Here is a 24,709-nt window from a genome sequence, read left to right as displayed (position 1 = left end):
TATAAAACATCTTCAATGGGGAATACATGTCAAAAGCATGTGCTAGTATACTACACAAATAGCTCAGTGTATTCCCCATTGTGTGCCTGCTTACTCTCTTGTAATTCCTTTCTCTCCACTCTTCGAAGAGGGGGGAACAAGTCAGGCACAGGAAAGATTGCCTACATAAATCACTTCCCCCCCCCCAAGAGAAGAGAGTTTTGTCATGTTCCTTGTTTCAATGGTTTGAATCCATCGTAACGTTTCTCATGTCACTTTCTTGTTCCGTGTTTGTCATTTGTGGGGAGGGGAATTTCAGCCGTGTCGAGCTGTAATCTCTATGCTGCTCGGCTGGAATGTGTGTTTGGGTTATGACATGTGTTCAAGGTCACTTTCCCAGGCCAATGTGGGACGGTTGCTAACACCTGGGAGGGTGTGGTTGCCATGGTGGGGCAAGGGGCGGGATTGGGTTTGAAGCGAGAGTATTTGGTTTGTATTTCGCGCACTTTTGCTCATTCTCAGCTTTCTCTGTATTTGCATACTATTCCTTTAAATAAATCAGTTATCTTTAAGCTCGGGCTTGTGAGATTGAGTATTTTGGAGTAGGCAATCATTACAAGTTTGGAGAACAATTGACTTGTTCCCCCCTCTTTGCAGAGTGGAGAGAAAGGGATTACAAGAGAGTAAGCAGGCACACAATGGGGAATACACTGGGCTGCTTGCATAGCACATTTGCAGCTACCTGTGCTGGCACACTGCTCTTGCTATGTATTCTCCACTTGTGCCTGCTTACTCTCTTGTAATCCCTTCCTTTCCTATGAATGTAAATACAATATTAATTCCCTTTTTTAATTATCCCAGTGCCAGGGTGAGCATTGCAAAGGGCTGGAGAGTGGTTAGGAGGCAAACAAAAGCCTAAAGTGTGAAACTGATTAGTCTTGTCAGTTGTGAGTCAGCTATCCCAGTGCTGCTGAGGTAAGCATTCCAAAGGGAAGGGGAGTGGGGAAAAGGAGAGCACAGTCATGGTCACATGATTTCCCACTTAAACATTTCACTTAGTGACAGAATTGCCAGTCCCAATTGTGGTTGCTAAATGAGGACTACATATACTTAGAAATAAATCCCCACGTATCCAATAAGGTTAGCTCCTAGGAACTCTGTTCATTATAGTAACTTAATTAAAGTTACTATATCAGATAAATTCCAAGCTGGGTTTGCAGCTAGAACAACTGTAGTTTGTTTGGTAATATAAATTTATTATACATTGCTTAAATTTTGCACAGGTTCTGTCCAAGGATTAAACAAATGCAAGGAAAGGGAGAAGATTTATGTCTTCTTCCATTGTAGTTTTGCATTTTCAATGGACATTTAGATGGTACATATAACTTCAGAGAACTTAGTATTCCCTTCTGCTGACTAGACACCAGTAGCCATGGCACAACTGGAAGTTGAAAAAGTTGGGATCCTATTACTGATTCACAGGTTAAGACATGGATAGAAGTTTAGTATCAACATCATTCTCATCCAACATCATTCTCATTCAACTCATTTTCAGTATTTTTCTAAGGCCACTATCATTGCACTCTAGAAGGCTTGCAGACTTCTTGCTGATGACATGGATATATTCAGATCAGATGTTCATCTGCATTATCATTTAACATTCACATCCTGTAGCTTGTGCCAAATACTTTGTTGCCCATTTGATACAAGACATTTCAACAGCTGTTCTCTAGTTTTGCTTATGATAGACTAATAAAATGGTGGGCACTTTTCACAAAGATCACTTCCTGCCTACAGTAAAACCAGGCAGTGTGCTTTGACATACTAGATTTGATCAATAGTTCTTTTGATAAATAAAGTGCTATGTTACAGCATGGTAAGTATCTAGACCAAGAATAGCCTTTTTCCTTTATTAAATGTATAGCACCATTAATAACCACAATCCACATACTGTCACTGGACAAGGTTAAATTATTTTAAGCTATTTTACATGGAACACTACCCAGGTGAGCTTATTTTGCTAAATCCATGGTTGCCTTTTTATTACTCATATTTCTGTTTAGAACACAATCTGTATTTAACTCTCCATATCGCTGAGTGAGGTTTCAATTAATTAAACCAAGCACCAGTAAAAGAGGGGGAAATTAAATGGTGCAAGCTTGGAGGTTTGAAGCCTGGTAAGTATCTTGGGAACTGTCCATGGGTACCATGTTAGGACCTGTAATTTATTTATTTATCAAATTTGTACTGCCCATCTCCTCCCACCAGAGGGACTCTGGGTGGTTTACAACAAAAGTAATCAATACAAACAATAAATATAAAATACAATGCAAGGTACAAAAATATAAACACCATTAATAAATAACTATAAAGATAAGAGTAAAAATAAAGTCCAAGTGGCAAGATCTAACACAGTTCATGTAGGTGAGGAGCGCTCTAGGATGCCAGCCATCCCCAATCGGAGCTACTCCCTTCATCTCCCCAAGCGAGACAGCAGAGCCAGGTCTTCAGGTTCCTCTGGAAGGCCAGAAGCGATGGGGCCAACCTCACCTCCGGGGGCAGCGTGTTCCATAGGGCGGGAGCTACTGCATTGTTTTGCATTATAGAAGGGAATCAAAATGAGTCTTAAGTTTGTATTCTTTTGCCCTTCCCCTTTGGTGTGACCACAAAGGTGAGAAGCTTTCATTTCCATTTTACATTAGCTACCAATTACTCTGCCATACAAACTGCGGTTAATTTTAATTATATGGACAGTGAAGACAGCCAACTTAAAACAATGAGTGATAAAATCAGCTTTTTTATACTATTTGTCAGAGTTATATAATGCAGTAAATAAGGATAAGCAACCTGGTATTTATCAAGGTATGTTATGACAAAAATGTATGTTGGATGGAGCTAAACAAGAAATGGGTAGGCATACCCATTTTCTGGTACTTTTTTCTTTCTCTTTTTGACATTTTCTGATATACTTTTCCTTCTCTTTTACAGCTCTCATCTACATTCTGTTTCTCTTCCTAACACTGTCATTTGTCACTCCCAAGCAGTATGTTGCAGGAAAGGGAGAAACAACTGTTGCCAGTGGTCTGAATTAACTGCTTGCACAGACCTTGTGAAATTAGGCCAACTCCTTAATCTAAGGGCGGCAGGTAGCCTGCCCTTGTACTAAACTGTGATTAATTTAAAACGTAACACTTTCTTTTTCTCAGAAACACAGAAGAGAAACAGAAATTTGCCTTGCTTCAGCTCATTCTCATAATAGTGAACTATAACTTAATATTTTCTCCTATTATTTCAAAAGAATATCTGCATTGCAGATAAACTGGCACTGTTGAATGCAACAATACATGTTACATCCAAACCATGCAAGCTTTGTGATGTTGATAAGATTATATAAAAGGAAAGGTTCACAAGGAATATTAGGGCAGTTTAAATTCATATATAGTATATGAATCCTGAAGGAGCTGGGCGCTATGTGATACTAGTAACTACCACAAGTTAAAATTTATTTATTCAAAAGATGTATATCACCGCCTATCTCAGTATATGACTCTTGGTAGTAAACAACAATTTAAAGCATCAGCAATAATAAAAAAAACAAAATTAAATAACTAACTAACAAAATTTGAACAAAAGGTATAATCGATAAAGCTTATTTTTTTTATTTTTGTATACTTTTTATTGAATTGTTTGGCTAATTATACATTATACATGCTTAATTCTGATACAGCTCTTTTTTATAGACCCACTATTTATTTATTTATTATTCACATTTCTATCACCGCCCATCTCCCCCTAAAAGGGGGACTCTGGCGGTTTACAATAAAATTCACCTTAAAACCTGACCACATAAAATCATCAATATTAAAAGAATAAAAATATAAATATAAATATCTAGGTTACATTTTGGATTAATATCAGAATAAAATATTATCAAGTCAACAGAAGTAAGTACCAAATGAAAGGCCAACACCACCTCTTATCAGCGGTCTTAAGGCAATCAGATAGTCAAAAGAGTTATAAGATATGTTCATTGTCCTTATCAGCAGAACACAATATTCTTTTATGTCTGCAAGTCCTTCAGAAGGCTATGAATTTTATTAGATATTAATCAAAGTTCAAAAATACAGAACATTATATACATCTTGTCAAATCGGTTTAAATAACATTAAAGCCATTTCACACAACTCAGTCCTTCCTAAATGTACTAAAACGTCATTTTAGAGGTCACTTTATATTGGGGATTTAATTTGTGAATAGGATGGAAATGCACCCAGATAACCTATTCCCACATTCCCTAAAAAGTCCAATTTTTCTAGTAGTGAAGCATACTATTTAAAAGGTCAGGTTGTACATCCTTTCCTACAATTAAGGACTGATTGAGACTTTTAGCAGAGAGCAACCTAAGAGTACTGGGAAAGTGTCACATACTCTCTGTTCATCTGTTCCAGAGAATAAACAAGGGTGAAAAGACTATAATAGGACATGTCTATACATTTGTATCTAATTCGAACTCTTCCACTTCTTTTGTTATCTAGGAAGTATGGGAGTCACAGTCCAACACATTTGGATTGGTAAGACTACTATAATGGCACCCATATTTTGAATGAATCAGCTTTTGTTTTAAAATGGGTTCTCCCCATTGGTCTGTTTTGGTTTTGTTGGTTTTTTTCATATAAGAGCTCTGAAAAAATATCTTTACTAGAAATGAAGTAGAAAGGTTTTGTATCTTTTCCTTTCTCCCACCCTGGCCTTCAGCTTTCTGTCTGGAAACAAGGTTTATTTTATGCTGCTTGAATTACAGGGATAAAAATGAAGGAGGATACTTCCTGTGAGAGCCACAGGCGAGCTGATGGTCTTGCTGGCTTGCAAGACAGCTTTTGTGAGGGAAATCACCACTGGATCCGGGCCAGTGTAATCTCTCCAGAACAAAGGAGAGATTGCTGAGATCATCCATTTGACTCTGGACAGCTGCTACTCATGAGTAGACCGTGGAAACTGCTGTTTTACGGTCAGCTTATGAGTGGAGTGGCTAGGAGTCAGGATTATATCAAGTTCACACTCACAAAGCAGCTTTATGGACATTAACCTCAACTGAGCTTTATATCTTAAAAAAAAAAATCAATCCAAAAAAGTGATTTATTTCTTGTATATTGGAGAGATTAAGACCCTTTGGATGGCAAGGTTTTACTGTATTCATCAGGAAAGTTTCTAACTCCTTAAAAGACAATGGTCTAAATTTGATTTTAAGCATTTTGAAAATATATGATTTTCTTGGACTATGTGGTGTTGGAGGAAAATTCTGAGAGTGCCTTGGACTGCAAGAAGATCAAACCAGTCCATACTCCAGGAAATAAAGCCAGACTGCTCACTTGAGGGAATGATATTAAAGGCAAAACTGAAGTACTTTGGCCACATAATGAGAAGACAGGATACCCTGGAGAAGATGATGACGCTAGGGAAAGTGGAAGGAAAAAGGAAGAGGGGCCGACCAAGGGCAAGATGGATGGATGATATTCTTGAGGTGATGGACTCAACCTTGGGGGAGCTGGGGGTGGCGGTGACCGACAGGAAGCTCTGGCACAGGCTGGTCCATGAAGTCACAAAGAGTCGGAAGTGACTGAACGAATAAACACACATGCAACAAAAGGGTGCTTAGTATATGGATTTTGGAAAGTTAAGAATGGATTAGTGAGCCGGAGGGATTTGGAATTAGTAGTTTTGATTAATTGAAGATACCTTCTCATGGGAAAATGGCAACTGCTTTGGGTTTTTTTATGATAAGGAGACCTTCACGGTTGGACATTATAGGGAGCCAGAAGATGAAGAAAATGGAGCAGAAATCCTTAGTGCAAACTTTTGAATATCTATCAGTTAAGTTACTGGATAGATTGCATCAATTGCTTGAGAAACTGGACAGAATATGCTCTAATGAAGTTGTAAAACAAGAACAAGTTGTAACAGATGTCCATGAAATTAATTTGAAGGGGGATTTAAATGTAATACAAATGGAGCTAATGGATAACTTATTCCCTATGGGGGATGAACAGACACCAAACCAGGAAACTGATTTGGATAACTATATCACCATCCATACCATTCATGGGCCCCTAGGCAGGACCCCAAAACAAAATGTAATTTCCCAGATCAAAACCTTATTTAAACAAGGTAGATACTGTGATTTACTTGTGAGCAATGTTTAAAAATTGTGTTTAAGAAGCTACTTATTAGCATATAAACACTATAAAAAATCAGCTAGAGATTTTAAGCTATTTATTCTTAAAATAATTTTAATTGGAAGGCAAAATAATCCAAAACACATTTGTAGTATCAAATGCAGACAAAGATCTAACATAATTGCTTCCAGATTCTATAGCCACTAAAATTAATGACCAGTTAACAAGAACCACAAAATCATCAAACATTTTTCATGTACGAAGCTCCTGAACCATGACATAATAAAAAGTTTTCAGCAAGCTAAACAAATGGGATTTTCTTTAGAATTTACCAATCATACTACATAGGATAAATTCTTACATGTGAGTTGTCTCTCTTCTACTGAAGGAACACAGCAAATGAAATACATATAACAGGGTTTCTTTTAACGAAAAGCTAGTACAGAAATGTTATCTGAATAGAGTTTTAACCATTATATTAAATAAGTAATTAAGACATTGTGTCTTTGCAGCATGATTAAATGGATTTTAGAAATGTAACAAATCCTTAGATTGTGTTAGTCTACTTTGTTTATATAAGACTAAGCAGTGACCTGTGTAATATGCTCACTACACCTTTGATGATATACATGATTTTTGCCTGTTTGAAATGTAAGACTAAAAAGATAAAGGTTCCTTTGAGTTGAACTCCACTCCTGATGACTACATGGATATGGACATCTTCTTGATAGCAATACAGAAGCTGTTTGCCATTTCCTTGTTCCAGGATGTTTTGTTGTTTACTTTCCACCATAGGAGACTATGCATTTTACTAATATAAAATATAAAATATCAAAGTATGAATACTATATATTTTCTGACAATTGTGATGAAATACCATGACCAACTAACCGTAATGAATTCAAAGAAATCCAATTTTAATTCAGTCTGTATCCAATCTGGAGCATATACCTCCAGTCCAAAAATATTATCTTCCATAAAATAATTTCACTCAACACATGACACTTTTTGCATGATTTATGCCATGTGAGAATCTAAAAAAAATGTATTATTTAATTCTACTTTTTAAAAAGAAGCTAAGCATTCTATGGATACTAAGATTTGAATACAGAAGCATAAGAAATGCATTGAGAAATCCCTTTAAATATAATTAGCATTACCATACAAAGTGGATTTTTTCCCTCAAGATAATGCTGTCTAATTATCAGTCTGTACCATCTGTAACAACACAGAATCCCTTTTCTTCCGGAGGAGGAATTCAGACAAGAATAGCTATTAAGTTTAGGAAAGTAATAATTTTGCATACAAGTATTGAAGTGTAATTTTGCTACAAGAATTCTTTTGTACTTAAAGAGATGAGGAAGGGGAAAGAGGGTAAGAAGTAAGACTCAGTGGTTTGTTTCAGGTCTGCATCTGACCTCAAAGTGTAAACAGAAGATGCTTTACAATTATACCTGAGCAGGTGCAGAACCAGCAGGAAGGATTTTTTTTCTCCCTCAAAGTGCTGTTCTCACACAGAATGGCTTCTTGAGGTATTTCTCCATACTGTAATAGGAAAACAACTATGCATTTGCTTCTACTTGCAACATTCTTTTTACTTCCAAGTGGAGGACATTTTATTAATATATTTGCAGATTTTATCAAATAATTTGTTCAGGCACTGCAAATCTGGGCTAAACATTTTATTGTATCTAAAGAGTATATTCTTTATGTACCTCACAGGTAAAAAGAGGACAAATTTTCCTATATTCCGTGATCAAGGCTGTAATAGCTGTGAATTTCGAGCCAATATCTTTAATTCCCCTTTCAGCAGACCAACTCTTTGATAAAACTAGAATGCATCTCAAGAAAGGTTCAATGTCCATACTATCTTCATAAATTATTTTGAAATTATGGCATTAATAAAATGAGCAATAGCAGGTTTTTTTTACTGGCATGCAATGTTACACTACATTCTTACATTTCTGTGTTCATTATGGAATAATTAAGATACATTATACAGTGATGACTGAAGCCTACACTTGAAAAGAACCATCATTTTTTGATATGCATTTTCAACGCATATCATTATTATTACATTTTTGTGATACTAAATCATATTGTTTTATTCTTGGGCAAAGTTGATTTTTCTTCATATCCTTTAAGTACATTTACCATGATATACATCTCTTCCACGAGGGGAAGAGGTACATATGTATACACACTTAGTTGACCTTCCAACTTTGGCAATCATGCCTGGAGGAAGGGCATATTAGCCAATCACCATTCTTCCTAATAACTTTTAACCAAGCAATATGAGAAACAAAATCTATACAGCAGATATTCTGAGAAATAAAGTATTCATTTTAAGCTATCTGGAAACAAATTAAAAACTAGGGAGAATAAAATGCCAATGCTTTTAAATATACGGATCATCATTAGCTTGTGAACTATTTTCTCATAGGACTCTGACAGCAAAGACACCTGGGCATAGATTTGTTATAGAAGGTGAGTAGTATTAGCAGAAGATCTTAGAGCCCACTTATTAGCTACGTAGCAAACTGTTTCTATTGCTAGCTCAAGCTTCCTGAAATATCAACAAACTTAGCTTTGACCCCAGCCGAACACAACCTGGAAGGCTATTATAGGGAAGAGATGGAAAGAATTCCAAAGCTGATCACATCTCCTCAATTCCACTTACATGACCTGAAAACATACTTCTAGCTGATATGAGCCAACCAGGCTGAAAAAAGAGGACCAGGCAACCATCAGCAACTCACAGACAGAAAAGAGTACAAGGATAGAATGGGTGTGTGTGCGTGTGTGTGGCTGAATTGGAACAGAAAAATGAGTCGTGGATTACATACCTAGTTCTGTATTGGTCAGAAGAACCAAATTTTCTGTGTTTGTTCATTTTATCATTTCCACATCCTTCCCACTCCTCCTTCACTATCAATTGTAGCATAGCATTGCTTTTTCTACTAGGAGTGTATAAGTACTGTGAAAATATACTTTAGAATACATGGAAATACTTATAAACCACTTCTTTTCAACTCATTAAAGTAGCATCTTCTTCAGGCTTGTGCAGCTGCTTAAGAAGCTGCTCCTAGCTATCTCTACTTGCATATGCTTATACGGCCACTTTGCTTGGCTGTTCATGTGGGCATTTTGTTTGACTACACACACACATGTACAATTGAAAGTAAAATGTAAAGCAGCTATGCTAGTCTGAAAAAAAAATCAACTGCTATAATTAAAAAGAGGTGCTTCATCCATGCTCCCATGTGCATGTACATGTTCCTAACTTCCTACCTTGAAGGATCTACACTGCCTTATTTTCCAGTGTTATACATAATGTACAATAAGAGGATTCAGTTGAAGCCAGATTTAAAACCAGATTTAATACAGATGCTGTGTGTGTACTGATGCTAAATCATAGAAAAATAGGAGAACCCAACAGGAAGAAAAAGTGTGCGAGACCTCAGCATAATTCCCTTGTCCTAGCTATGACTGGGAGATCAGGAACATAATACACCAAATTTTGTGGACATAAAACAGTGGAGGACTCTTCCTCCAGAGGTAAGACAGATTCCATCTCTTGTGGCCTTCCGAAAACAATTGAAGACCTGGTTCTGCCACCTCGCTTGGGGCGGGAAGGGAAGTAATAACCCCTGGAGATGGCTAGCACCTTAAATGGCCCCTTTAGATATACATGAATGATACCACTGCTACCATCATCTGGATTTTATATTGTATTTATGTTTATGTCATATTTGTATTTATATTTATTAGAGTATTTTAATGTTTTTATATTTGTTGTAAATCGCCCAGAGTCCCCCCTTTGGGGGGAGATGGGCGGTGGCTAAATTCATCAAACAAACAAACAAACAAATAAATAAGGATATCCATTTTTTAATATGGAACATGCATGACACTGATGTCATAGGGAGCACTGTGTCCCTTTTCCCATTTAACAACCTTAGGCAGTATTTGGATTGATGAGCTTTGACCCAGAAAGAAGGTGGGGTAAAAATAAATGGCTTAGGGAGGATAAAAGAGGTTATAGGATAACGTGTGAGCACCACACCATGTGGGCTTGTTATGTCAACAGTTTAAGTCTGTTCCTGTGCATAGGTGATAACTGCAGACTTCCTTGGCTAATGCAATTACTCCACTTTCATAATTGCTCTATTCTATTTATATAACTTTTCTCTGTATCTTCAGCTAAACTAATTTTCTAATAAATATCATGAAATACTTTTAGTAATTTGCTGAAGAAAAGATGCCTATTAACATACTCCCAATACCCCTTTTCTTTGGTGGAAGAGAATTGCTGCACAAAAGTCTGCCTACTAGCATTCATTAAATGAACTGTTCAATTAGAGACAGAATTATTTTCTTGAAGCAGGATCCAGTAGTACAACAATTCTGATTTTAATAGAAGCAGATTTCGACTGTGCCAAAATCATATCATCAGGACAGTTCCAATTGTATAACCGAGTACAGTTCAGTTGAAAACAATACTGACCTAAGATAACTCCAGCATGCAAGGTGACAAAAGATTTTGGCTATTATGGAAATGACATAATAGGAGAATTTCTAGGAAGAGGAGAAAATCATACAATAGTGCTTTCTGGATCACATTTCCTTATAAAACAGTTTAAATTTTACAACACATTTTCTCTTTTGGCTTTCTATTCATTGGAGTAAAGTTACCACATCTCTAAGCAGTTATTCCACATTCTTCAGAAAGTACATCTTGTCCTATCTTGACCTCAGTCAGCCATCTCTGTAACAGTGAACACTTCACAGACCTTTGTATCACACACTATGCTATGCCAGGACTTTTTAACTATAGCTTGTTAAACAAGCCATAATATTCTGATGGCATACAAAGCTAAGCTACAATAGCTGGATTCACCCAAAGCATTAAGCCAAAAGCAGACCAAATCATAGTTTCTTCATGTCAATAGTTGAAGTGAAAGTTAACATACAATCTAATTATGTCTTCATACAGAATAAGTAAAGATTCTGGAAAATCCTGGCTTATCACATATGAGCCAAATTTATTCCAATTTTGCTCTTTCCTGCTGGCATAACCATTTAACCAACCAGAAAATAAAAGCTCATTACATTTCTAAACAAAAATTTGCCTCTTCCTTAAAAAGCTGAAATTACAACATAGGCTTTATTCTTCAAGTGGCAGCAACCTAAACAATTATGATAAACTCCTATTAGATAAATATTAAAGGAAATTGTTAAATTCTTGTACCAGGCCCATTAACATAATTTAGCTTCAGATCAACTGTTTTGTAAGTTATCCACAATTGTCAAGATCAAATAAGGAACAGCCTTTCCAGGCCAACATTCTACAGTGAACATAGAAAGATTGGTCCAAATCTGCGCAAAACTGTGAAATACTAGAAAAAACTTTAGGTCAGGTCATGTCTATAATTTTCCTAGAACAGAAATGCATACAAAAAGAATCATACTAATAGTAAATAGAACGTTTGTTTTTCTATTTTGACAAGCCTGGCATCTGAATGATCCAAAAATTGAAACAAGGTTAGAATCTTTTCTATGAGGTCAAAATAGCCAATTCCCATCTGAAAACATCTGAATTTGAAAGTTTTGCATGTTTCTGCTAGCCATTATCCGACCCCATCCCTTACCAAATAATTAAGTTTGATCATGCAGCTACTGAACATAGTTACTAACAAAATAGGTAACTAATAACACATCCATCCTTAATAAGAACAGGATCCTTTCTAAAGTCACTTGAAGTTAGTCTACACATACAATGCACAATAATTATTTGGACTATACAGTACATAAGAATGGACTATCATTTCACAATTTAATCTGCAAATAGACATATTTTAAACCATTACTATAAATAAGAGCTGCATTCAAATGACCAACAAACCCAAAAGTTCAAGCCTAGTTCACCTTTCCTCTTCTTGATTTCTCTAGTATTTGTTTTGTTACTTTGGATTCTGTAAAAAGATCCTACATCAACAAAAGTCATAGGTTCAGTTCTACCATCATTCTGCTTTATGTAAAGGCTAGTACCTGAGCCAGTGGTGTCATCAGAAAACATGGGCAACGAGCAATAGGTACTACATAAATCAATCTAAACATTTCTCTAGTCAAGATCTTTTAATGAATCAATACAATTTTATATCAGTTTAATTATGATGTACGTGATTATGTCAAGGATACAAACATTCTGTGTAACACAGATAAGCAGTCCTTGAGGGTACCAGTTTGGAAAGCAGATGTGTTATTTCAATGCTGCTAGTTTCTAGAAACAAGATTTGGTGTAATTGGTCCATATGCCTGAACTGGGCAGTCAAACATTCCAATAAACCAGTGTTTGTCTTTGTAAAGGATATGAGCTGGATTGTTCCTCAGGCATCCTTCAGCAAGCCATACCTTCCATAAACACTATCCAACTTCCAGTGTATGCTTTAAGATATTCCTTAAGAACATATGGGGGCTTCAGAAGAGACACTTTGGCCAAAGTTAGATGGGTCATTGGCAGGTGAGATTAAACCCACATGCCAGATTGTCTTCACTGTTACACTAACACCACTCATAGAGTAGGTCTATACCTGGGAATATGGGAGTAGATTTTGAAGAGAAAGATATCTGCCTTTCGTCAAGAAATCCATCCACACACCCAATCTGAATACTGTAGTATTCAACTATCTTGGCTAGAGCAGAATTTACAGTTAACTGAATATGCTATAGTACAATTCACAAACAATATTCTGCTTCATTGGCAGGGTAATGCTTCATTCAGCAGAACTTTGAGCCATAGTTTTTCTACAGTAAAGTCTTTTTCAAATCAGTAAGTGGAAACAGGTTTGGGAAAGGCACCTCATTTCAGCCAGGGGAAATCAGGAATATGTAACTGGTGACTGTGCAAAATAGCCTTGTATAAACATGTCTCAGATATAGGAAGAATTCTGCAGTCCCAAGAAGTAGTAAATACCGGATAAACATATAATTACCATAAGGAACATAACCATATACTCAAACATTCCAGGTCACTTGAGATTATGACAAGTCAGCAAGGTTGCACAAGAAAAAAAATTATCCTTATGAATGAAAATGAATTTTATACAGACACATACACACCTACAAAACCAGAATCCCAAGCAAAAAGAAAACAAACAATCAAACAATAATAAGGCTTAACATTAAGAACCAAAGGCTTGTCTATTTTTTTTTCTCCTTAATCTCATCAATTTTATTCTTCTTCTCCCATTTTGGAAAGAAGCATTAACCATAAGTTGCTGTGGCATTCAAATCAGCAAAGTATTGTCAGCATCTACCTTCTCAATGAGAATTGCAAAAGCACTCTATAGAATAATTTGGAAGTTCAAATGGAAACTCTGGTTCTGGGATTCCCAAATTAACAACTCTGGATTGTTTTCTGACACATAAACCTGTGGAAATCCAACATGAAACTCCCAACTCTGAAAAGAAATAACTTCATAGCTGTATTACCCACATAAGTGGAAGAATCATTAGGCACATTTAGTATATTTTTACCATGGAAAAGGCATATATTAAAACACGCTGTGAGACAGCACAGCTATTTTGAAGCACATATTAAATAACCTAAGCTTGCTCAGTGATATTTTAGTTATCTAAGTAATAGTTCATATGCTTCTGTTGCTCCATAAAGATGGTCCCCGAATATGGACGGACTGGGACCTGGAGCATGCCCACTCTACCCCATCTGGTGGGATAGGCATAAACCACTGGGGAGAGGTGGTCCACAAGTAACCCAGCCCCATGCCAACCAAGGCTTCAGAGGTGACAATCAGCACCTTAAATTGTATTGGGAAGCTGACTGAAAGCCTGCAGCTCAGGGAACAGCAGTGTTTATTTTTTATCCCACTTTATTTTTATAAATAACTCAAGGCAGCAAACATACCTAATACTCCTTCCTCTTCCTATTTTCCCCACAACAACCACCCTGTGAGGTGAGTTGGGCTGAGAGTGTATGACTGGCCCAAGGTCACCCAACCAGCTTTCATGCCTTAGGTGGGACTAGAACTCACAGACTCCTGGTTTCTAGCCCAGTACCTTAACCACTAGACTAAGCTGGCTCTTACTTGGCCATACCATGTGGCACCCAATATTGCCCATACTTATGCATTCTGCACCAGTTGAAGCTTCACAATGCTCTTCAAGGACAGCCCCATGTAGAGTGTGTTGCAATAAGTCAAACAGGAAATGAGCAAGGCATTATTTAATGTACTATTCACTTGCAATACTGACACAACAGATTCAAGCATCATGTACTCCTTGACACACATACACTGGGATGAAATGGAAGACAATTTCAATACTTCTTTAAAAAGAGGAAAAACTCATTTAATGAATGAATCAAACTGGCTGATTCACACAACATGCTAAGCCACAAACAAGTGGCTTAGAAGAAGTCAAACATTTTGACTTCTCAATGTGTAGCATAATGGGTTATTTCTGTGCTAAGACTGTCATTTAGTACCACTGTACCCAAACCTGGGGCTCTGGTGTGTGTGACAGACCCCATTTCCTAGCTATGTTGAAGGCCTTTTATGATTCTCCAGTAACTCTGTGTTCTATTTTTAAAGTTCATTTTAATAACAGTATATATTTTTATTTATATTAAAGTTGTGTATCGCCCAGAGTGAGATGGGTGGCCATATAAATCCAATAAATAATTAAATATTGTGGAGCATTAGTTGGTTACTGTTTTGTTTGCAAAAGAAGCTGTATGAAAACTCTTATCTAAGTGGAAAGGTGTATTTGGAATTGGTGTCACTTTTTTCATGGAATACAGAGATGAAAAATGGCCCTACTAAAAGCAGAAGACACAGAGTGACACTAATGAATTTAAAATGGTAAAGAATGAGTCATTTATATTCTTCAAGCATATAAATATTATGCCATATTCATGCAGTATCAATCTTCTAGAAAAGAGAGCAAGAATTGATTTATTTCAAGGAAGTAAGGGAAGGTCATTTATGTATTGATGGTTAAGCATTATTGTAGCCACTTTTCACTAGGTCATACCTCAAACTTTTCAATCTTAGCTCCCCACTTAAAGCTGTAGTTGCTGACTATGACTAGGTTAAATTTTCACTCAGTCCCTAAGAACATCAACTTTCATCCTTTTTTAACTATGTAATGATAGTAGAACAAACCATATGTCACAAAGTTCATACTTATTGTGGAAACTAATTTTTTATCAACTGAAGGAGAGGAAAAGGAGACCCAGACCTTCACTACAACTCATTCATAGCCTATTTATGTACTCCATGTCTTAAAATGATCATTGAAACTACTTCTTTTAGGTATGTGTGTACCATAAATGACACAGAAAAAATGTATCTTAAAAGGGAGATTAAAACAAAAATAACATGGACTTTCTTAGACTTATTTGCTATCTGGCTCTAATAGGAAAGAGCTATATAATGATTTAAAAAGTGATGTATTTCATATCACATACTTTTGTTTTACACTGTAGTATAGTACTTTAGTGCTATCATCATTAGCAAAGGGAATCTTGAATTGAGAATTATGGAACCCAATCATTTTCTAAATTAATACAAATATTATCACAAAATGAAATATCCCAGTTAACACTAAAGTTTGGAAACTGACATATTGTAATACTTGTACTAAATGCATTGTCATAAATCAAGTACACATGGATTGCCCAGCACCCTTTTTAGTAATTTCAAATCCATTTTGTTATCATAAAATGCCTTCCTAAGATACACCACTGCAAACTCTGTAGCCCATAAACAAACTCTGTAGCCCATAAACAATCTAATTCATAGGCAGAACCTGTCAAGGATGAAAAGCAAAACCATTTAAAGGATGTTCTTCCAAGCAGAAGAATGCAATTTTGACCACCACCTGCAGGTAATATAGAATTTACATAAATTGACATATATGGGATACCTAAACTATTATTTATGCTTGTTCATAAAACTCTGTATTTAAGCCTCTAAAGGGAGAGGCTCAGATTAAGACAGTAAACACATTATTTTTCAACTCTCTACTTTCAAAAATAATGAGAAGACAGGACAGCCTAGAGAAGGTGCTGATGCTAGGGAGAGTGGAAGGCAAAAGGAAGAGGGGCCGACCAAGGGCAAGATGGATGGATGGATGATATTCTAGAGGTGACGGACCCGTCCCTGGGGGAGCTGGGGGTGTTGACGACCAACAGGAAGCTCTGGCGTGGGCTGGTCCATGAAGTCACGAAGAGTCGGAAGCGACTAAACGAATAAACAACAACAACTTTCAAAAAGCTAAAACTTCCTTTTTCAATATCAGCCTTGGAGTAGTTTCAACATTCAATGGAAACCAAATTGTCAGTCAAGGTTGTAATCAAAATCTTTGCAATATTTTGCTTCACAAAATAAACTTGTTTGTCAAGACATTCAAAAGACAATTAAATCAAAGCGAACTGTGTTAATTGATAATTTGCAGCAACAGACACTCAGAAAAACGGGAAAGAGGGGCAGAGGAGGGCAGAAATGCATATCTATTGAAAGCTAATGTTTTCATAACAGAATAGCTTTATTCATAAAACTACAAAAGGGGCATACAAATGGCCCTTTTCGCACTGAAGAACTTGCCTAGTCTGGCAATGAAACATCTGCAAGAAAACAACAAGGCTCAGAGAGCACCAAGGACTCCACAGTTCAACCCTGAGCTACAAATATTCTCTTTGATACATACATACATATATATATTTGTACACTGGCAAGAGTGCTCCTTTGTAAGGTACAACCAAGCAGCCATGTCTTCATCATGAAGTGGGTATACAAACTTGGATATTATTATCCTAAATTCTATCGCAGTCATTTCCAATCTGTTATATTCCAGATATTTTGACTGTAACTATTATACTCAGCCATGCAGATGACATACAACATACAGATCTTGTAGCTTAAAAGCTGGGTTCACACATCACAAAAAACAAAAATGAAATCAACCACATTATGGTTGAATATGATATGTGAACCAAGAGGTTACTCAAACCATGGCTTAATGCAACATGTAAAACTAGTCAAGTCTGTTTCAAGGTATGACACCTGTAACTTAATTCCTGTAATCTTTATTATTAACCTGTAAAATAGGCCTAATCTTCTTTAAAGAATTGTTGGAAATATAAATGTGTGTATGAACTACAGGAGGTGGGAGGAAAATCATGAATGTCAACTTAAGTCCATTGGGCAAAAAGGTAGGATAAAAAAGCCCAATTTTTAAAAAGTAAACAACTAGCTCTGTACAGATTTCATAGACAGTTATTTTCAATGAATATTAGATCTGTTATGTTAATAAATTTCACCACTATGGAAAAGACAGCCAAACCTCAAATACAAAGGATTTGAAAAACATTTCTATTCTACAATTGGCATATGAAACTGTACACCTAATGCTTAACAAATAGATCATCTAGTTGCTCTTTTGAAGACTGTTTTCTTTTGATTGTCCACCCACACAATATCACTGAAGCATGCTATATCACCATTCTATTGCATTGTGAATTCAAAGTAAATCACATTCATTTAATTGAAATTCCTAAAACAAGTGTGCATAAAATAGGATTATAACCTTAATTTGCCATCCTATACTCACCTACTAAGGAATTAAATTAATGAGACTCATTTGCATCAACAAATACAGGACCTAATGCACTGAAGGAAAGAGAAGTCAGCAAGACTTCTTTTCTTCCTTCTGCCCTAAGAGTTTTAAAAAGTTAAAGTAATCAGCTTTCATAAATTTAGAAATTCACATCTTATTTTTACATCCATACCTATCATACTATTCCTTTTAATGGTAACCAGCATTATGCAAAGAATGGGGGAAAAGTAATAGTATGAGGAAAAAAAATAAGGACCTATGAATACTACTGACCTCTACCCCACATCATGGACTGGGTCAATTTCACCATAATGCTTTCTAATGGCAGAGCCATGTGTCAATTTCCTGTAACTAGCAAGCAGGAAATACAGGTCAATTTCAGCACATTAGGGGCAGTATGTCAGAAGCAGAACCCAGTTTTATTCCACACTCACACTACTCAGTCAGTGCAAGCTAAGAGCTCTAGCCTACCTTGCAGGCCAACATACTGTTTTCCCATCCCACCACCTTGGAGGTAATGCCTTATCCTTTAGGTTCAAGAAATTAAATCCCAAGACTCTCCACTTTCTTACAGTCCTCGAAGAGGGTGCGGCATATTCAGATCTTCTTCTGCCAATGCCCTGCGCCCCGCTGAAGGAAACGCAAGCAAGCCTCTCCAGAGCTGAGCACAGCTTCAGCCGAATGGATTGAGTGGAACTGATTCTGCGAAATTAACAGGCAACGAGGAGGAAGACCGGTGGGTAAGAGAGAACTAAATGCCCAGTCAAATCGCGGAAAAGCAGTCTCCGTACACACGGAAAGATTGCTCTGGAGTTTCCTATCTTTCTCACCCACCCCCTTTTTTCTACTCCGGGTGCTGAGGCTGAAAAACATTCCACAGGGCATTCGCTACCGATGGGGAGCTGACTGAAAGGAAGGGAAGAGTTGTTAAAACACCTAGCGGTGGGAGGGCTGTTTCGGTCTGCAGCTTTCATTACAGCGCTTCCTTACTGCACTGCAGAGACGCCATCTTCTCGCTCTTAAGCTTTGCTCCAACCCATTTCCTTTCATCTGGTTCCCCAAACACCCCTCCTTAGCGGAAAGCCTCTCGGTGCATGAAGCGCCTTATCTCCGCACCGAAGGAGACCTCCTGCGGAATTTCGGCAGAATTCTTCCCTCTCCCAGTCCCGCCGCCCCGCACCAAGTCTGCAACGCATTCCTGGGTAAACTGAACGACCTTATTGCGGGGGGACCCACCGTAATGCCCTTTTTCTGCCTTACGGGGAAGCACGGAGGGACAGAGGGCTCGCAGCTCCCAGGGGCGGGAGGGGGGCTGTTCCGCAGGAGCCGCAACGCATTAACGCCTTAGTACTGAAGTTGCCCGAGCCGCGGGCACCTGAGCCGAGAACTTCCTCCTCCCCTCACTCCCACTCACGGCGGGAGAGAGGGGCGATCCCCAAACGAGCGCCTCTTGCTTGAGTTCCCCGCGAGGGTGAGGAAGAGGAGGAGGAACCAGGGAAAGCAGTGGGGAAGGGGCGATAACAATCGCCTAGCCGAAGGGTCGGGTCTCCCGGCCCCACCATCACAGGCGACGCCCCCCCTTCTCGATTTCCGCCCCCAGATCGGCCACACCAGACAACACAGAAGAGGCGTAAAGGCAACAAAAGCTGCACGGCAGCAGGCAACAGACGCAAAACTCATCTCTCTCTTCCCTTTTTGCAAAGCAAAGTATCGAATACATTGGTGCCAAGTTGGCACATTCCAGAAAGGATGGATGTGAGGAAAAAACGGGGGCCTCGCCCTCCCTCCCCGCGCCCCCTTTTCTTTGTCATCCCAGAGCCTGCCCGTTTCCTAAGAGCAACAGAAAAGGCTAGTTTCCCTTCTCCCCACCCTTCCGAAAGCGCCCCGGTGCCGGCGGGCGACTGCTCAAGGCTGCCCAAAGAAATCCGCAAGTGAGCAAGAGGCGTTTTCGGAAGCCGCTCGTCCCAGTCCGCCCTGCCTCCTCTCTCCATTGTTCAGACTGAACCAGGGATTTCTAAAGAGGCGCGGATCAAGGAACACACCCTTTCTTCTCGAGCCTCGGCAGGCCGCTTTCATCAGCTACTTTCGGGGCCGACGACCCAGCTTAAAGCTGCGGAAAGCTCTCGGCGAACAAAGACTTTCTTCTCGTAGCAACAGGGAGAGGGTAATCGCGAGACGCTTACCTCCAAAGCTCCCGCTGTCCAAGAGGCTACGAGCAGCAGGAAAGCTAAATGCGGCAGCATCGCGGGCAGAGCAGCAGCTGGGACCCTGGGGCTCAGGCACTACTTTAAAAATATACAGGCAGAGAGTAGAAAAATATCCACCCAGCTGCCTTGCTTCGCCTCTCCTCTCTGCTGAGGAATGAAACCGAGCTGCAGGAGCAGCAGCACTAGCCGAGCTTCGGAAAGGAGAAGGCGAGTCAGCTGATACTCCAACCCGCCCAAAGCGGCGGCGGGAGCATCAGCAGGCCGGTCCTTCGCAGAGGCCCCTAGCGACTGAGCTGCGCAACTGCAACCTCCATCGCCTGATACTATCGCTAGCCCCGGCCGGGGAAAGCAAAGAGGGAGGGGCGGAAGGGTCTCTGCGTGCGGCGGCAGTCTGATGTCTGCTTCTGGTACAGCAGGCGGTAGATCAGGATGTGGAGCTGGATCTGGATGCTCTCCAACATTTTGCAGTTTAAGCAGAGTGTATGGCGTACAGAATTGTCCTTGCCCCAAAGCAGAAGGATTGCGGAAACCGAAAATCGGTTTTAGGATTGAAGGATCCTAAAATGAACTCTGTTTAGTTCTGAGGTCATAATCAGTTGGGATCAGGAGTCCTTTAACGTGTTTCTTTGGCCACAGGCCCAGATTGGTACTTTTGGGTTCTTGAAAAAGTCAGAGCAGACCCACGAACCAAAAGTCGACTCCTGTCTTGTGCAATTCAGTCTGGTGAGTAATAAGTGTTGCTAGAAAGTACAGAGTGTGTTGCATGGTTAACTGCTCTACATAGCAGTTCCCCCTGCCTTGTGCAAGTAAATCAGTTGGTGTACTTAGTGCATCTCTTGAACTTACTATCTAAGAATCTCCATAAGTAATGCTGAAATACTAGATGGCTAAGAAAATTCTCTTAAGTGCCGTGAAAATGTCCTCACTCATACTAATAATGGTGCAATCTTACGTGAAAGCACACATTTTTCCCCTTATTCCTGTTATGTTGCCTTTCTTGTTAATGAGATGGGCTTAAGTTGTAATCAGCTGAATGGAATAAAAGTATTTCCCCCTTACGTCAAGAGTACTCAAAGATAGTCTCAGGTGTGCAAAATCTGTTACATTTTACCATGCTTAAGACTGGAGGTGAGATCAGGTGATCACTCATGGCACTGATGAGAGGTGTGTTTTGGAAGTTCTGGAATGTATAGTACATATCCCCTCCGCCTTCCCGTCACCAGCCAGCCTTGGTCGTTGACATTTTTCGGCCAAGATTTCTCGCGTCTGCGCTTCATTTCTTGAATGTCTTTGATACCCTTTACTCCCCCCCACCCCTACTTTTCTTTTTGTGACTCCAACTGCTCTCCAGATTTCCATCAAGGAAGAGGACAACCAATCTCACTATTTCATCTGCGGAAGAAGAGGCCTGGATTTGTGCTTATTTTCTCCCTTTCTTGTATTCATCATGTTCAATTACATCTACCTTTCTGATTCCACATTTATTTATTTGGAAGGATTTCTGTTTATAAATTGTATGTAACATAAATAACATATGTAAAAATAGAAGACAGCTATCCCAAACTGAACATCAACAGAACCAATAATCTGTCACCAATGCCTACTAAAACAGGACTGTTCTGTTAGGTCTACAGAACAATTGTTCTTTTGGCTATACAGAGGGGTGCCTCATGCAGCTGTGGGAATATTGGGCTCCAAAGGAGTGGGTGTGATAAGACTTACCTTTTGATCCATGTCCCTTTGAGTTGCTTTAAAAATAACATTAAATGTGAGTTGCTAGTTCTTTGTCCAAATTAATCAGAATGGGGGATCTCTAACAACTTGAAGTCACAGGAAGTTAGCAATGCACTAACATTCTTACCAAGATTGAGAAAAATATCAGAGATATTAAAATCCCTAAGCAAAATTGGATTCTAACACAGAAAAATGCCACAAGAGAAATGCCTCAACAAATTGACTAGTAGAACCAGATGGTAAAGATATGACTGCAATTAAGCAATGGAATAGAAATGTCAACTCACTGCCTAGGAATTCAAAAGAACAATTGGTAACTTCTAAAAGTGAATAAAAAAATTTGGAAACCTGGTTAAATAGTAAGGCCAAACGTCTATCCCATCCTGACAGTCAAAGATCCTGTAATATTAGAAATCATTCTGGGAAAGACCTACAACAGACACAGTATCATTGTGGCTTGACCACATTTCAGTGATACCAGCAAACTAAACAGATTTTTCATTTAAGTAATGAGATAAGTCTTAATTAAGTAGGCATTCCATAACAAGCCTACTTTGAAAGAAGTGAAAAATTTTAAAGATTCAGAACAAATTTTAATTGTGTTAAAGCTTTGTGTGGAATAATGGACAGCCAATTACTATTCTTCCAGCCAAATAGTAACTACCAAATAGATAATAACCTCCCAGACTCTGATAGGGAATCCATGTTATTTTCAACAAGCTCTTCAATAAATGTGAAACAAAGCAACAGCACTAACTTTACTATAACAATATAAAACTCAAAAACTGATATAATTAAGATCAAACAGTTTGAGTTAAAAATACTTTAGTACAAATAAACATGACTGTGCAAAGATATGAATGCAGATTAGGTGTATGTAATGATTGCCTATTCTAGAACACCATCAGACTCATGAGCAGGATCACAAAGGTATCTGATTTATTAAAGAATAGTATGCAGGATCACAAAGAAAGCTGAGAATGATGAAAGTGCGCCAAATGCAAACTAAAAAACCCTCGGTTCAAATGAGATCCCTCCCCCGGTAGAATCTTCCCAGGCTCACAATCCCAGGTGCTCCTAACGGCTTCTGATGGTCCGTGGGAAACGTCCTTGAGCAGAGCACATAACCCAAACACATTCCATTGAAATGAACATAGATACAGAGCTTGGTACAAGGTTTCACAGCAGCTCCCTCCCAAACAGAAACGCGCATCAGCGCCATGGCATGTGAAACGTTACAATGTACAGTGCACATTGAAACAGTGAACATGACAGTGTAATAATTAAGGCAACAGGCTAGAAACTAGGAGAGTGTGAGTTCTAGTCCTGCCTTAGGCACAAAGGCAGCAGGGTGACCTTGGGCAAGTCACATACTCTCAGCCCTAAGGAGGAGGCAAGGACTACCTCAAAGGGCTGTCCTAACCATAAATCATTGCTGGAAGGATTATTTAGTTTATTTAATTAAATTTATGTCACCTCCTCTCTCCCCCCAACAGGGGACTCTGGGCGGTTTACAATAAAATAATAATAAAAACATATCCACCTAAGTTATAGTTAAAAATATAAATAGGAAAATAAATATAAAATCCAAGCAGAGATAGAACCATAATCAATAAGGGATGATATGGCGCCAGCCACCCCCAGTGGAACTATCACTCTCCCCATCCCATGCAAAGCGGCAGAACCAGGTCTTCAATTTCTTCCTGAAATCTGGGAGTGAGGAGACCCGTCTCAACTCCGGGGTCAAGTTATTCCAAAGGGCAGGTACCACTGCAGAGAAGGCCTGCCTCCTGGACCCTGCTAGATGAAATTCCTTTGCTGATGGGGTCTGTAGCATGCCCTCCCTGCCTGACTGGGTGGGGCAGGTTGATGTTATGGGGATGAGACAGTCCCTCAGGTACCCTGGTCCCATGCCATGTAGGGCTTTAAAGGTAATAACCAACACCTTGAATTGGACCCGGAAGCAAACTGGTACCCAATGCAGCTTGCGTAACAATGGTTCACATGGGCTGATTTTACAGCACCAATGACTGTCCATACAGCTGCATTCTGGACCAGCTGAAGCTTCTGAATATTCTTCAAGGGTAGCCCCACGTAAAGCACATTGCAATAGTCTATATGGGAGATGACAAGGGCATGAGTGACTGTTCAGAGGGCATCTCAGTCCAGGAATGGGCGTAGCTGGCGCACCACCCAAAGATGTGCAAAGGCCCTCCTGGCCACAACTTCTACCTGCTCTTTGATCAGGAGTCCAGGAGGACCCCTAGGTTCCGCACTTGTTCCAAATGGGGAAGTGCCACCCCATCCAGAACCAAAGAAGACAACTTCCTGGAAACTGAGGGGCCATCAATCCACAGCCACTCTGTCTTACCAGGGTTCAGTTGAAGCCTGTTATTCCCCGTCCAGACCCCCACAGCCCCCAGGCACTTGGAAAGAGTGGCGACCGCATCACTTACTTCGCCTGGGATGGAGATATATAACTGAGTATCATCAGCATATTGATGATACCTCATCCTGTGGTGACGGATGATCTCACCCAGTGGTTTCATGTAGATATTAAATAGGAAAGGAGAGAGAACCGATTCCTGTGGCACCCTACAATGGAGGGGTCGAGGGTCGGATCTTTCCTCTCCTATCACTACTGATTGGGAAGGGCCCTGGAAGAAGGAGGTGAACCAGCGCAAAACTACACTGCCCACCCCCAACCCCCTAAGCCGCCCCAAAAGGATACCATGGTCGATGGTATCAAAAGCCGCTGAGAGGTCCAAGAGAGCCAGGATGGATGCACTCCCTCCATCCCACTCCCGCCAGAGATCATCCATAAGTGTGACCAATGCAGTCTCCGTCCCATATCCTGGCCTGAAACCTGACTGAAAGGGGTCCAGATAATCCGTTTCCTCCAGAATTCTCTGGAGCTGCAATGCAACCACTTTCTCAACCACATTTCCCAAAAAAGGAAGGTGGGAGACAGGCGAA

At 39.3% G+C, this 24,709-nt stretch overlaps 1 protein-coding gene across 4 annotated transcripts in view; it reads right to left on the bottom strand.

The window, feature by feature from the left end:
• The window catches only part of APP (amyloid beta precursor protein), a 125,906-nt gene extending 105,696 nt beyond the window's left edge, over positions 1-20,210 (bottom strand). For 2 of the 4 annotated variants that reach the window (XM_063305459.1, XM_063305460.1), the window contains exon 1: positions 19,976-20,209. In XM_063305459.1, the coding sequence (XP_063161529.1) occupies positions 19,976-20,035 (60 nt within the window). In that variant the 5' untranslated portion in view covers positions 20,036-20,209. Of the gene's footprint in view, positions 1-19,975 lie in introns of all 4 variants that reach the window. The other 2 variants (XM_063305461.1, XM_063305458.1) reach the window with 2 other exon arrangements.
• Positions 20,211-24,709: the final 4,499 nt, after the last annotated feature.

This window comes from Candoia aspera, chromosome 5 (genome assembly GCF_035149785.1).
Source record: "Candoia aspera isolate rCanAsp1 chromosome 5, rCanAsp1.hap2, whole genome shotgun sequence".
NCBI lineage: Eukaryota > Metazoa > Chordata > Lepidosauria > Squamata > Boidae > Candoia > Candoia aspera.
Note: the sequence above shows the minus strand (reverse complement) of the source record. Positions and strands in the feature narration are given on the sequence as shown.